General features: G+C 41.3%; 1 protein-coding gene across 1 annotated transcript in view; it reads left to right on the forward strand.

Moving 5' to 3' along the window:
* The window catches only part of LAMA3 (laminin subunit alpha 3), a 130,957-nt gene that overhangs the window by 29,939 nt on the left and 87,257 nt on the right, over positions 1 to 13,761 (forward strand). The window contains exons 6-9 of the mRNA XM_068396018.1: positions 2,412 to 2,509; positions 3,992 to 4,107; positions 7,965 to 8,083; positions 13,503 to 13,593. Of these exons, the coding sequence (XP_068252119.1) occupies positions 2,412 to 2,509; positions 3,992 to 4,107; positions 7,965 to 8,083; positions 13,503 to 13,593 (424 nt within the window). The remainder of the gene's footprint in view (positions 1 to 2,411; positions 2,510 to 3,991; positions 4,108 to 7,964; positions 8,084 to 13,502; positions 13,594 to 13,761) is intronic.

A 13,761-nucleotide genomic window follows, 5' to 3' on the forward strand; every position in this document is an offset into this window, starting at 1 on the left:
TTGGAGAGATTGCAGACTTCATATTGTATTGTTATTTTTAACTTTTTCATATAAAATGAAGATTCGGTAACAATTGGAGGAAACCCTGGGGTGAGGCACTGCACAAATGTGTGTGAGAGTTTCTGCATCGAAAAACATAAAGCTATTTCAGTTACTTGATAGCACTTCCATTAAGTACCTTTATTGTTTTAAGTAAATTTTAAGATGTTGTTCACAGGCAGAAGTAAATGCAGTATTTAGTTTACTTGGCAAGCAGCACAGCTTTAGTGTAAGGAACTTCTGATGTTATCATAGCCTTGGGATGTAGGCTAGATGAATGAAATGTCAAGTGTTTTATTAAATTGTTAAAGGAGAGCATAAGTTTCATTGTAGAGACCTTCCAAATCTAGGAAAGAGTTAATATTCTTAAGGAAAATCTTTGTGTTAAACTTATTATAGAAACAGATGAAAACCAGGCCATTTCTGTTCTCTTATCTCAGTAACTGCCTGGCTTCCCCTGTTAGTGGTTTGAGTTCATGACACACTGAATTATATAGAGTATGTTTTGTGTCTACACTGTGGCAGTTTGGCCTGTTAATCATTTTGGCCTATTGCTAATTTGACTTATTACTGACCAGTGACAGAACAATTACTGTTAGTAGTAAAGCGTAGCTCTGCAAGGCTGCATGAAACTATAGACTGGGTTGTGAAGACTTTTACAAAAGACCAGTCAAATATGTTTTTAGCTGTGCTGAAAACACTGAAAGCATAGGTTTTACTTACTTACAGTATGAAAATGGTATGCACATTTAGAAATTAATGTGTATATTTGAATAGAAATAGTTCAGAAGGTAAAAAATATTTTCCAGTCTGTATATCCCATCTACTGTTCTTCACCTGCCTAGAGCAAAGAGAGCTAGTTGGAAAAGCTCGCTGCCTTGGGGAAGCATCTTGTCTGTGCCCAGCCAACTCCACCTACATAAAAATAGAGAATGTATATGCAACTGAAATGAATCACAGAATGGTTGAGGTTGGAAGGGACCTCTGTAGGTCCTCTGGTCCAACCTCCCTGCTCAAGCAGGGTTGCCTAGAGCCAATTGGCCAGGACCATGGTCCAGACAGCTCTTGAGTACCTCCAAGGAGAGAGACTCCACAGCCTCTATGGGCAACCTGTGCCAGTCACCCTCACAGTGAAAAAATGTTCTTGATGTTCAGAGGGAACCTTCAGCATTTCAGTTTGTGCCTGTTACCTTTGGTTCTGTCACTGGGCACCACTGACAAAAGCCTGGCTCCATCCTTTTTGCACTCTCCATTCAGGTGTTTATAGACATTGATAAGTTTCCCCCTGAGCTTTCTCTTCTGCAGTCTGAGCAGTCCCAGCTCTCTCAGCCTTTCCTTATAGAAGAGATGCTCCAAGTCCCTTCATCATCTGCATGGCCCTTTGTTGGACTCTCTCCAGGATGTCCATGTCTCTCTTGTACTTGGGAGCCCAGAACTGGACACAGCATTCGAGGTGTGGCTTAACCAGTGCTGAGTAGAGGGGAAGGATGACCACTGAGAGAGGCTATATATACCTCTTAGAGGGGCTGTATTGTGGATAGAGTGAGCACAGGAGACATAACTGCATAATGTTCTGACCCTTTTTCTCTTCATCCTCCAGTGGCATTAAATCTGCCCCTTTAATTTTTCTGGGGGTACATAGAGATCAAGATTTACAACCAGCTCTCTGTTCTGCCTGGTGCTCTAAGGAGACAAGGAAACAACTTCTGAGCTACAAAAATGTATGCAGAAGTTACTATTGATATGTCTACAGTAATGGTATTTTCACTGAGTTGAACCACTTAAATTTTTATCTTTTATTGCCTGGATGCCTGCAAAGCCTGAGGATGAGATACAAAGTGTTTCAACTTCAGGTCACAATTTCAAATCCAGCTTGAGTCATGAGTGATTTTGACTGAGCTGGTGCTTTTGGTCTGTTTCTAGTGTTTAGTGATCATCTCTGACTGAATGGGGAAACTGCACTGCCCATACCAGCATGTCTGGTTTGTTGATCAGACCAAAGTCTCACAAATTGGTGCTTTGACATTATGTTACATGTCCATCCTCAAGCTGGCTTTGAGCAAGCTTTGGGCTTGGGTACTGGTGGCTGTGTAGCTGCTGGGGAATGGAGAGCTACAGCAATATGTATTTTGTGTGAGCTGCACAAGCCTGTTGCTATCAAGCACCCCGTGGGTATTGACTTTGATTTGCTGGTACTTGTACTGAAACATAGACATCAACAGAGGTTTGACTATTGGCTGCCTGACTTTGGCCTTTTGTAAAGGCATGCCTTTAATATTCTGATAAGCAAGATTTAACAATCTGATGTTGATATTTCTGACATAATACAAGTAAGGAAAGATCTATGCATACTTCTTGTGCTTGTTCCATAGTATTACTACAGTATAAAGGACATCAGTATTGGTGGTCGATGTGTTTGCCATGGCCATGCTGAAGTATGTAATGCAAAGAGTGCTGAAAACCAATACCAGTAAGTAACCTGAGCATAACATTAATTTAATATGAGAAAAACAATACATGAGTATTTTCAAATGACCTTTTAAATTATGGAATGTTATACTCCTACAGGGATTTTTCATTATATTTAAAAAACTAGAATCTGCTAATAATTGACAAGAAAACACATCAAGAGTTATTGTATGTGAAATATAATAATAAAAAGTCTTAGATTTTTCCTTTGAATTGAAATAAGACTTTGGCAGATTGAATAATTTTTTAGAAACCCTTAGTTCTTTTTGAAAACATGGGTAGATTTCACCTTCCAACAGCAGGAATTAGAAAGCCAACTCAAGAACAAAGTTAGTGAACTTCCTGGAGATATTGAGCATTATAACTGAGCTCAGCCAAGACCCAATGGTTTTCAGTGATTACTAGAAAAAATAAAACCAGAAGCTGAATAAACTATTCCCTTTCCCTGTGAAGTTCCCTTTCCCTGTGAAGTTTATGATCTCCATATTGATGTCACAAGGAGTTAGATCAGGCTCCTCGGCTCATCTGCTATAAGGAAATGACTGTGAATAATCAGGCTATCTAAAAACATATTTTAAAAGCCTGGTTCAAACCAGCTGTTGCTCTTATCCATGATGGTATTGTAACAAACTTTTATCAGGACAATGCAATATTTTCAGTTGTGTTTTAATGAAGAGTAAGTGGGCAGATGGGTGCCTCATTTCCAGATGTTTATGCTAGAGAAAGGTAAGTACAGAAGGGGTGAAATCTACAGGAATGGGATGGTTGTACTCAAAAACTGTATTGCCCCTTGGTTATTAAACTACACAGATAAGAGAGGAACGTTCAAAAAGGCCTCTTCAGTCTAAAGGTCTCTTTGTTCCTCCTGGGATTCAGTTACTATGCATGATAGTAAGACCCAGCCCATAATGAGAGCCTGCCCTTTAGGTAGGATGTTCAGCTAAATCAAAATAAATATGAACTACATTTTCTTGATGAATAGTGTGCACTATTTTAAAAATAACAAGATGAAGTTATGATCTTAGTTTATTAAAAACACTAATAAAATTATTGTAAACAAAGCATAATGAAAAAATGATGAAGGCATGCATATAAAGGTGATAAATATTTTGATTTACTGTAGGTTAACAAGCTTGAGCCTTGGAATGAAGCTAAAAGAGGATACACCCTAAAACTGTTATATATCATCTTGATTTAATATTCTAGAATAAAGTTTCATAATCCAGTCTATTGAATCCAATTATAAATGTTTTTCATAAATAATTTTTCCATAAGTAATAAACTCATAATCACATGATTAAAGTAATCAATCTTGAAGAATTTTAGGAAAGTTACATAATGTCCAAGTATTACTGTTTGACCTCTTTACATGTGAGCTTATGTCCTGTCCTTTTCACACTACGTGTAAATCTTGGACTGCAATAAAATTAAGAAAAAAATTTAAATCCATCTTCAGTAGAATAAGAGGCTTTCATTTCTGTAGGTTTCAGTGTGAATGTCAGCATAACACTTGTGGGGAAACCTGTGATCACTGCTGCCCTGGATATAATCAGAAACAGTGGCAACCTGCAACAGCTGGGAGCACAAATCTATGCAAACGTGAGTAGCCTAAAAGATGCTAGGTTAAAAGGGATATTGACAGGGGGGTGGGAATTAACCATAGCACACGTGTTCATGGAGCATAACTAGCACACTGCATGTTTTAACACCTTTTTTCTTTACTGAGAAAATTCTTTCCATACAGCAATAAGGAACAGATGATGCAGTGAATATTATTTATGTTCTTCTCTCTTATTAAACAATAAACATAGTCATTCATGTGAGAATATTGCATGAGAAAAGTGGAAGCCTTCTTGTAGTACATTGAGTCAACACCTCTCCCCAGTCATAGCTGTCTGCTGATAGATTGTGGATCCCCCCAGCAGAACAGAGACTATAGACATCTTGTACCACTTCAAAAGTTGCCTTTCCATCACCCAGCCTCTTTGTGTGCCACTGCTTACAGGCGCTTGAGCTGCCCTTCATTCTCCTGCTGATGGTCACCGCTCGCTGACTGTACGTAAGTGGGCACAAAGGCGTTCCTGGTGAGGAGTCCTGGCAATTCCACGCTTGCACCCCTTCCTCTGCTTGTGGTTGGGAGTTTGGAGTGCACAGACTGAGTAGTCAAGCTGGAGAAGCCCACTGACCTTTCTCCCACCTTCCCTGTGTTTCATTCTTTTGTTAAAGAAAATGACAGTATGGACCTTCTTTTTGTGGAGGGTTATGTACTGTCACACATGAGTGTTTTGCATCCTTCTGGCCAGAAACCAGTGAGTGTGGTACAGTGAGTGTTCCCATCTCTGTGCACATCCTATTCTGAGCTAATGTGTTGTCAGCCTGCAGTTTCCTTTGTGTCTGACCTAATTTATTTTCCTCGTCTGCCTTTCTTGAGAGTAGTGTAGCCAGTGGGTACAAACTGTTAACGGGGGAAACCTCATTTGAAAGCCAAAGGGATGTATCTATATAATTAGTCTGAGGAATAAAGAGATGGCTTGTTTAATCAAAACTGCATTACTAAGACTGAGTGTTGGGCGGAGGGGAAGATGATTTGAATGTTTGATAGGAGATAGGCATGTTGGGACACAACTTTTGAACAATATTTGAAACCTCATTTAAATTCCCCTTTTTGAAAGGAAAACATTTTCTGCCAGGAAAAAGATAGACAAAGAGCATAAATAATGTCATGTTTTTTAAAGAATGAGTTTATAGAAGATCATCTACAAGACTCTGAGCCAAAACAACTTCACTTCTAACTACCTCTGAAAAAATACCCTTTTTAGTATGGATTGCTCCTAGCAGTTTGAGGTGATTCGTTGAGAGCATTTGCCAGGTGCAGACCTCTTTTCCTGGAAGCTAGTAGTGAAGAAATTAAAGCAACCTCGTTAAGCTTCCCAGAAGCCTGAGGTCCCTTGAGAGAAACTGATTGAAAGAGGTTGATGGGAGCTTGTAGGGATAAGCCCAACCTTTTGCTGAGTTTCCCAGTACTGTATGGGTCAGAAAATGGTCCAAAGTGGTGAGAAGATGCTTGGTGAGGTGGAAGGGGTTTCTATTCCCCTGAGAGAAAATGCTATTACTATAATCAGACCAAATAATTTCCCGTCGCTGTTTGTTAGAAGACATACTTGTGAGCTGTAGGTCACAGACGGTTTGGCCCTAGAGGCACGGAGCTTTTATTTACGTTGTAAATCTTTTTTTTTTTTTGTATGGTCTCTTCTTTTCTTTTCTGACTTAGTATCTTGAACCAGCATCTCGTTTGTGCAATGTTTTGTTTTCTTGAAGAATTATATGAATAAAGAACCCCAAAGATCTTCACAGGCTATCACAACCTGGAGAGGGAACCCAGACTCGACCTGTCTGGTTCCTGTCAGCAGACCATAAGGGAACCTGATGGCAGGCCACCACCTCAGCTGTGTAGTTTCTACGAAAGGGTTTCCTTCTCCAAAGCTGTTCATATATAAAGACGTAGAGGAGATACAGAGAATGATCCAGTTTCCCTTCTCTTGTCTGTATGATTGTGTAGCAAGGCATGGAGAATCAGTTGTCCATGAGTTGTGCTCCCAGTTGTGCCACGTGGTTGGAATAGAGTTTGGAAGGATTACTTCCCATATGCTTGCCTCACTGTGAAGAAAGTAGGGCCAGGGCCCTTAGCTTCTGTTTTGAGGTGTTTTCAGGAACCTGTTGCCTTCCAGAGTATCTTATCCCCTGGTCCGGGTGAAGAGAGGATTTCCCTAAACATAAAGTCACAGATTTATAAAGTCAAAACTTCAGGAATTTCCCAGGAAGGTTTCCCTGGAGTGCTGGAACATCTGTAATTAAAAGCTCACCTAGCACCCAGATGCTTGGGAAAACCTTTTTTTTACTTCCTGCATTCTTTCAGAAAAATTCCCGTTGTTCCTCTCCAGCAAGGAGAGATTAGATCAGAAATAAAAAGGACATAGGATGAGTTTATGGCAAAACCGTGGTCCTGCCCTTTGATTTATTCTGTTTGCTTGCTACTGTGGTTGGTTCCTGCTCAGATTTGTATTATAGTTCTGGATGATTTCAGTGAAGACAGGCAGAGCTCTACATTCGTTTTAACTAAGATGGGAAGATTATGAGATACACAGAACTGATCTCTAGGAAATTAGATAAATTATTTTCTGGGTAAATCCATTGCCCTTTACTCAAACTTTATTTGCAGGAACTATTCAAGGTGTGGACCTATTTTTCAGGTTCATTTTCTCCTGCAAGCAAGGCACAAACATTGGGCTGGCTCTGGGATTTTTATTGCTAGGCCTTTTTGCCAAAGGTAAAAACAGCAAAGGCTTTTCAGGATTTAGGTCTCCCACATCAATGTAAGGAGATCAGTGAAGCCAGCTGATGCGTGTACAAGGCCACAAGTGGATGTATCAGTGGATGTATCTCAGATGTTTTCAATAGGTGAACTTCCTAGACTGAGACATATGTGAGGCTGATGTGCCTGCAAGCAAGGCCTCACAGGTCTCTTCAGTCTCTTTCAGTCTCTTCTGAGCACTGCAGTATTAACGTCTGTTAGAAGGGAGTTAAAAGTATAGCAGAACATGTATGTAGAGATGGATTCAGAGCCACTGTGAGTTCAGCTGTTACCTTTGTTTGGCTTAAAAGAAGGGAAGAATAAAGGAAAGGAGCTAACCACAAACCACCCAAACTAAAATTTATCACAGCTGAGACTGTAAACAACCATAACCTGGGGAAATGAGTTATCTAAGTCACCTAATTCTATCCTTTTCTAGATAATAATAATATATTATTATTATTGTTGTTGTTAGTATTGTTCTTCATACCATACCTCTTCAAACCATGCTTCTTTTTGAATCTACAATTCTCAGGAAGTAGAATGAACTCATACTTAAAATGTATCTATTCAGAAGACAGCAGCTAGGTGAATGTATAAGCTAAGTTTGTTGGTATATCTGTACCTACAGCTGAGAATGAGAGTTCCTTGGTGTAGGTCTTTTTATTTGAATGTGTATATCTTATCTATAATACTTTATTTTAAATAAAGATTTAGTGTACACAGCTTCAGCCCAGATGTATTTTTAGACATGGAAAAATAGAATAAATATTTGAACATTTTTTGACAATTTTTAAAAACTGCTGAGACCATTCTTCTGGAGCTTCCTAGTTCTGCATTTATGCATAACTATATCATTTTGAGATGGTACAGCTGTTGCCTCCTCTGATAAGCCTAGCAGCACATGTTTTCCTCATATCTGGATTATCTTACCATGTTTCTGGTGTGAAAATCCATTTATTGATAGGTAAATACATGTATTTGAGCATAGTCCAACACCTGAGTGTATGTACACATAAAAAAATCTAAGCTTCTTTTTCACCTCTGCTGCATTACTGAATTCCAGCATTATAATGAAACCTGACTTGGAATATTACTTTTTCAGCCTGCAATTGCCATGGACATGCCACTGATTGCTACTATGATGCTGATGTTGATCAGCGTCGAGAAAGCTTAAACATCCATGGGCATTACGAAGGTGGAGGAGTCTGCATTAACTGCCAGGTAAAGTGGTCATTTTGGTCAGTTTAAATAAATGACATTTGAAGAAGGGCTACTGAAGTGGAACAGTGTCCACATCAACAGCTTGGAGGCTGACCAGTCTAGATAGTTCCATTTCTCTGGTGTTGTTACTTGTACTCAAAGCAGGGAAAAAGGTATCTGAAAACAGTTTATATCATGCAACATTGCTTGTTAATGTATAAAAGACACATATAAATTGTATTTATGCTCAGTCCTGTGTGATTCAAATAAAGCCACACAGTGCAACAATTAAAGCAACTACAAAAAAATCCTGTTCCTGTTATTACAAACTCTGTCATTTCCCTGCTTAGCAGAAGGAAGTAAAATTAACCAAATAAAATTCCAGCTCAGGCCAGCTGGTTCCGTACTGCAGCAAAACGCAGAGGGCTCTCCCTCATCAGCCGTAGTAAAGAAGGGCATAGGCTCTACCGAGAAGGAAGCTTATAGGTATTGAAAAAGCACAGAATCATAGAAGGGACCTCTGGAAGTCATCTAGACTAGTGCTCCACTCAAACCAAGGCTAGATGCAAAGTTGTATCAGGTTGCTCTGAGAAATGTCCAGCTGAGTTCTGAAAATTTCTGAGGATGGAGATTACAGAGACTCTGGGTAATCTTTTACAGCACTTAATCACTCTCATAGTAAAGAGATTTTTGTTACTGTTCAGTAGGAATTTCCCCAATTGCAACTTGTGACAGTTGGCTTTTGTCCTTTTGCTGTGCATGTCTGAGAATAGTTGGCTCTGGCTTCTGTGTGAACCCCTCTTAGGCAGCGGAAAACTACCATTAGACATACCTATCACAGAATCACAGAATCACAGAATGTTAGGGATTGGAAGGGACCTCAAAAGATCATCTAGTCCAATCCCTCTGCCGGAGCAGGATTGCCTAGGCCATATCACACAGGAACGCGTCCAGGCGGGTTTTGAATGTCTCCAGAGAAGGAGACTCCACAACCTCTCTGGGCAGCCTGTTCCAGTGTTCAGTCACCCTCACCGTAAAGAAGTTTTTCCTCATATTTATGTGGAACCTCCTGTGTTCCATCTTGCACCCATTGCCCCTTGTCCTGTCAAGGGATGTCACTGAGAAGAGCCTGGCTCCATCCTCATCACACTTGCCCTTTCCATATTTATAAACATTAATGAGGTCACCCCTCAGTCTCCTCTTCTCTAAGCTAAAGAGACCCAGCTCCCTCAGCCTCTCCTCATAAGGGAGATGTTCCACTCCCTTAATCATCTTTGTGGCTCTGCGCTGGACTCTCTCTAGCAGTTCCCTGTCCTTCTTGAACTGAGGGGCCCAGAACTGGACACAATATTCCAGATGCGGCCTCACCAGGGCAGAGTAGAGGGGGAGGAGAACCTCTCTCGACCTGCTAACCACACCCCTTCTAATACACCCCAGGATGCCATTGGCCTTCTTGGCCACAAGGGCACACTGCTGGCTCATGGTCATCCTGTTGTCCACTAGGACCCCCAGGTCCCTTTCCCCTACGCTGGTCTCCAACAGCTCTGCCCCCAACTTGTACTGGTACATGGGGTTGTTCTTGCCCAGATGCAGGACTCTACACTTGCCCTTGTTATATTTCATTAAATTTCTCCCCGCCCAACTCTCCAGCCTGTCCAGGTCTCTCTGAATGGCTGCGCAGCCTTCCGTTGTGTCAGCCACTCCTCCCAGTTTTGTGTCATCAGCGAACTTGCTGACAGTGCTATCCCCCTTGAACGTCTTTTCTCCAAGCTAACCGAAGCCATTTCCTCAGTTTCTCCTTAACATGCCACATGCTCTAGCCCCTTAACTGTCTTAGTGGCTTGGTAGGATTGAATCAACAAATGTAAACTTGGAGTCAAGAGACTTTACACTGTATCTGTCATTAACAAATAATATGTTCTTGGAAAGAGAAAGAATGTCTCTCATCCTGAGTAACTTTTGTTCTACTCTGGCTAATTGCTATCATGAAAGATCATACAAGACTCTGATCAACTTGATCTAATCTTGGACTTATCTCTGCTTTGGGTGGGATTGAACCACCTGACCTCCTGAGGTCCCTTGCAACCTAATTATTCATTGGTTCAGTGATCTCAGGGTTAAATACAGCCATACTTATTTGGAAGTTGGTCTTCCTTTTGTTGTCAGATCATCTGAAGTACGACGACAAGCAGCCTACCAAAACGTAATTCAGAGGGAAAATTATCATCAAGCCTATGTTCCTACGAAACCTATGCATCATGATCTATGTATTACCGTGCTGTGGATTTAAAAGTATAGCTGTATTTAAGCAACAAAAAAAGGGGAATATCCGGTAAAATTTATAGGGTGTGTTTTCCATCTTATTGGAAATATAATATAATCAGATATTGTCCAAAAGGCAGTCAGAGGAGAGTAGAGTTATTTTTACTAGCATGAGTAGAAGAAATGTTCTTTGTCTTCCAGTTGACATTTCTGTGCAGAACTTTGTTCATGCAGTCTGGTAAGATTTATCATGTTGGTCCTTCCTGTCAGCTCTTTGTTCATGAAAGAACATTTCTCTTATGTTGCTTCCAGGATAGAAAAGAGCAAAATTAATCTAAAGCTATGAGTCCTGGTTATATGACTGTTACTAATTGTTGTAACCTAATTTTGTGGAAGTTATGCTGTATTAAATGACTTTACCATAAATCTAATTATAGCAATTTGTTTTTTTCATGGTTAAAGCACATATATTTAAATTTACTTTTTCTGTCTGTGTCAGGGAAAAAAGTGTTAGGAATGGATGCCTGAACGAAGAAGTGATAGAATTGAAATTTTGCATACAAAGATAGATTCAGTTTCTTTAGAGCCTGATAACAAGGGAGCTCTGGAAATCACATAGTCCAACCCCCTACTCAGAGCAGGTCTAGTTAGATCAGGTTGCTCGGACTTGTTCAGTCAAGCCTTGAACACTTCCAAGGACAGAGATGCCACAACCACTCATGACAACCCGTTTCAGTATTTGACCACCTTCATGATAAATTCTTCTCCCTAATATCTAACTGGAATTTTCCATGTTCCAGTCTGTGCCTGTTGCCTCTCATCCTATTGCTGTGCACATCTTAGAAGAGTCTGGCTCCATCCCCTCTGTGTCCTCTGATCAGGTAGTTGTAGATAGCAATAAGTTCTCCCTTCTCTTCTTAATGCTGAAGAGACCCAGCTGTCTCAACCTCTTCTTGGATATTGTGTGCTTCAGTCCCTCACCATCTTGGTGGCTCTGCCTGCCCCTTGTCCACAGAAGCAGTCATCTTATCACAGAGAGCAATGAGGTTGTTCGGGCATACTTTGCCCTAGGTAAATTTATGTTGAATACGTCCAATCACGTTCCTGTCCTTCGTGTGTTCCAAGATGATTTGTTCACTGGATCTCCTTCTGCACTGAGCAATGGACTCCCATTAGCTTTTCTTCTGCTGCTGATGTACTCCTAGAAACCTTTCTTTTTGCACTTCACCTCCCTTGCTAGTTTTAACTCCAGCTAAGCTTTGGCTTTCCTAACTCCACTCCTACATGTGCAGGCAATGTCTTTGTATTGCCACCAAGTAGCCTATCTCTGCTTCCACCTTCACTCTTTTTGAGTGTGAGATCAATCAGAAGCTCTGTATTTATCTCTGCTGGCCTTCTTCCATGCTTGCTTGACTTTCTGCACATTGGAAAGAACTGTTCTTGTTCTAAGGAGGCTGTCCATGAGAATCAACTAGCTGTCCTGGTCCCCTTTCCCCTCCAGGGCAGTTTCACACAGGATCTTGCCAAGCAGATACCTGAACAAGCCAAAATCTGCTTTTCTGAAGCCCAGGACTAATTCTGCTATTTGTCTGGCTTACTTGTCTCAGGATCTTAAAATCCACAGTCTTGGGGTCACTGCAGCCAAGGCTGCCCTCAACCTTCACATGGTCTTCCTTGTTAGTGGGTGTCAGTTTGAACAGAGCATCTTCCCTAACTGGTTCATGAACCTTTACATCCAGAAATTGTCTATGATACATTCAAAATAACTTCTGGATTGTTTGCACCCAGCTGCATTGCCCTTCTGGCAGGTATTGAGGTGGTTAAAGTCATCCATGAGTACCAAAGCTTTCTCTAGCTCCCTAAAGAAGGCTTCATTTGCCTTCTTGTTCAGGTGATCTGTAACAGACACCTACTACAGTATCAGCTGTGCTGGTCCATCCTCTGATCTGTACCCGCAAGCTCTGCACAGGTTCATCACCTGCCCCAAGCCCCAGGGAGAGGCCCAGGCATTTCCTGCAGTCTCAGACCTGGACAATGGTATCTACCTCCTGGAGCTCTGTCTGGGCTGGGGCCTCTGATGTGCCCTAGGAGTTAGCACCAGTAGTCTCCGAAGAATGTGCCCTGCAACGTGTCGAGACCATTGCCGCACAATCTCCAAGTAGCCCTACACAGTCCTGAGCAGAGATGCTGGGCCCCTCTGTGCTCCTGCCATGCTAAGCGCTGCAACAACCACTGCGTCTCTGTCTGCTGTGCAATGTGAGCGTCACCCTCCCTGATCTAGCGTCAGCCTTTCCCAGCAGTAGCTGAGATCTGAAGATGCTAGAGGAGGCCCCTGGCAGAGCTGGAAGCAGAACCGAAAACTACTGTGCAAACTGAGAGTGCCGACGGTGAGCAGGAGCCCCAGCATTGTCCTGGGTGTCCTGCTCATGAACTGCCCCACTGTTACATGCTGAGTCCCTGCTCACAGCCCTGAATAGCAACACTCCCTAAGGACGAACTAAACATCGAGTGGGAGCTGGGGGCAGCTGCCCTGGCACAAAGCTTCTCCTGCATCTCTGGTTCCCCACTCACGAGACTACGAGCCCACCAGAATGCCTTGTGACGGTGACTGACTCAGCTGGTAGATGCCATCGCCACCCCACACCCCTGCCACCCCTGCCGCAGGGGAGAGCTTTGCTGCGTGAGTTGAAACGCACTCAGGACTGTGTTCACAGGGGATTTATATATTTTTGCTGTGGTTCAAGTTACTTGCAATATTTTTTCTGTGTGCCTAAAACTAATATGTAGTATGAGGAAAAATTAATTATGCAGTTTCCTGAACAATGTATATGTTATGATAAGAAAGTGGTATAAAAAGAGATAAATATCATGCGATAGTGAAAACAGATTTTTTTCCTAGATTTACTTTTTTTTTGTTAATAGCTCTTTTTATGATGCTTTAAAGATAAAATTCAGCTGCTTTATGTGAGAATATGATTCAGAAACCTGTAGAGAACATGTGATTAAAGAACAGCAAATGATGAATGCTATCTTTATTGCACTCATATTCCATTTTTTTCCTCTGCTGATCCTTTTTTAGTTGTATATAGAAACATTGTAAAGGATGTTATTGTTTCTTAATTCTTCCAAGTTCCCATTTTTTTCTCATATTCTCCTTTTTTTTTTTTATTTTGCACAGCATAACACAGCTGGTATTAACTGCGAGAAGTGCGCAAAAGGTTACTATCGTCCTTACGGTGTTCCAGTGAGAGCTCCTGATGGCTGTATATGTGAGTCCTTTTCTATTAAGTATCTTCTCATGGTGGTGCCTTGGGTTTTTTTTTTTGCTATAATGAGGGCATGAGATGCGTCTATTGGGGAGGAAAAATGAAAGAGTGGCCAAAAGATATTGGAGAACAGCTGCAAATGACTTTCTGTTTTGCTTTAGACCCTTTCAG

Source organism: Nyctibius grandis, chromosome 3, assembly GCF_013368605.1.
Source record: "Nyctibius grandis isolate bNycGra1 chromosome 3, bNycGra1.pri, whole genome shotgun sequence".
In the NCBI taxonomy this organism is placed as follows: Eukaryota; Metazoa; Chordata; class Aves; order Nyctibiiformes; family Nyctibiidae; genus Nyctibius; species Nyctibius grandis.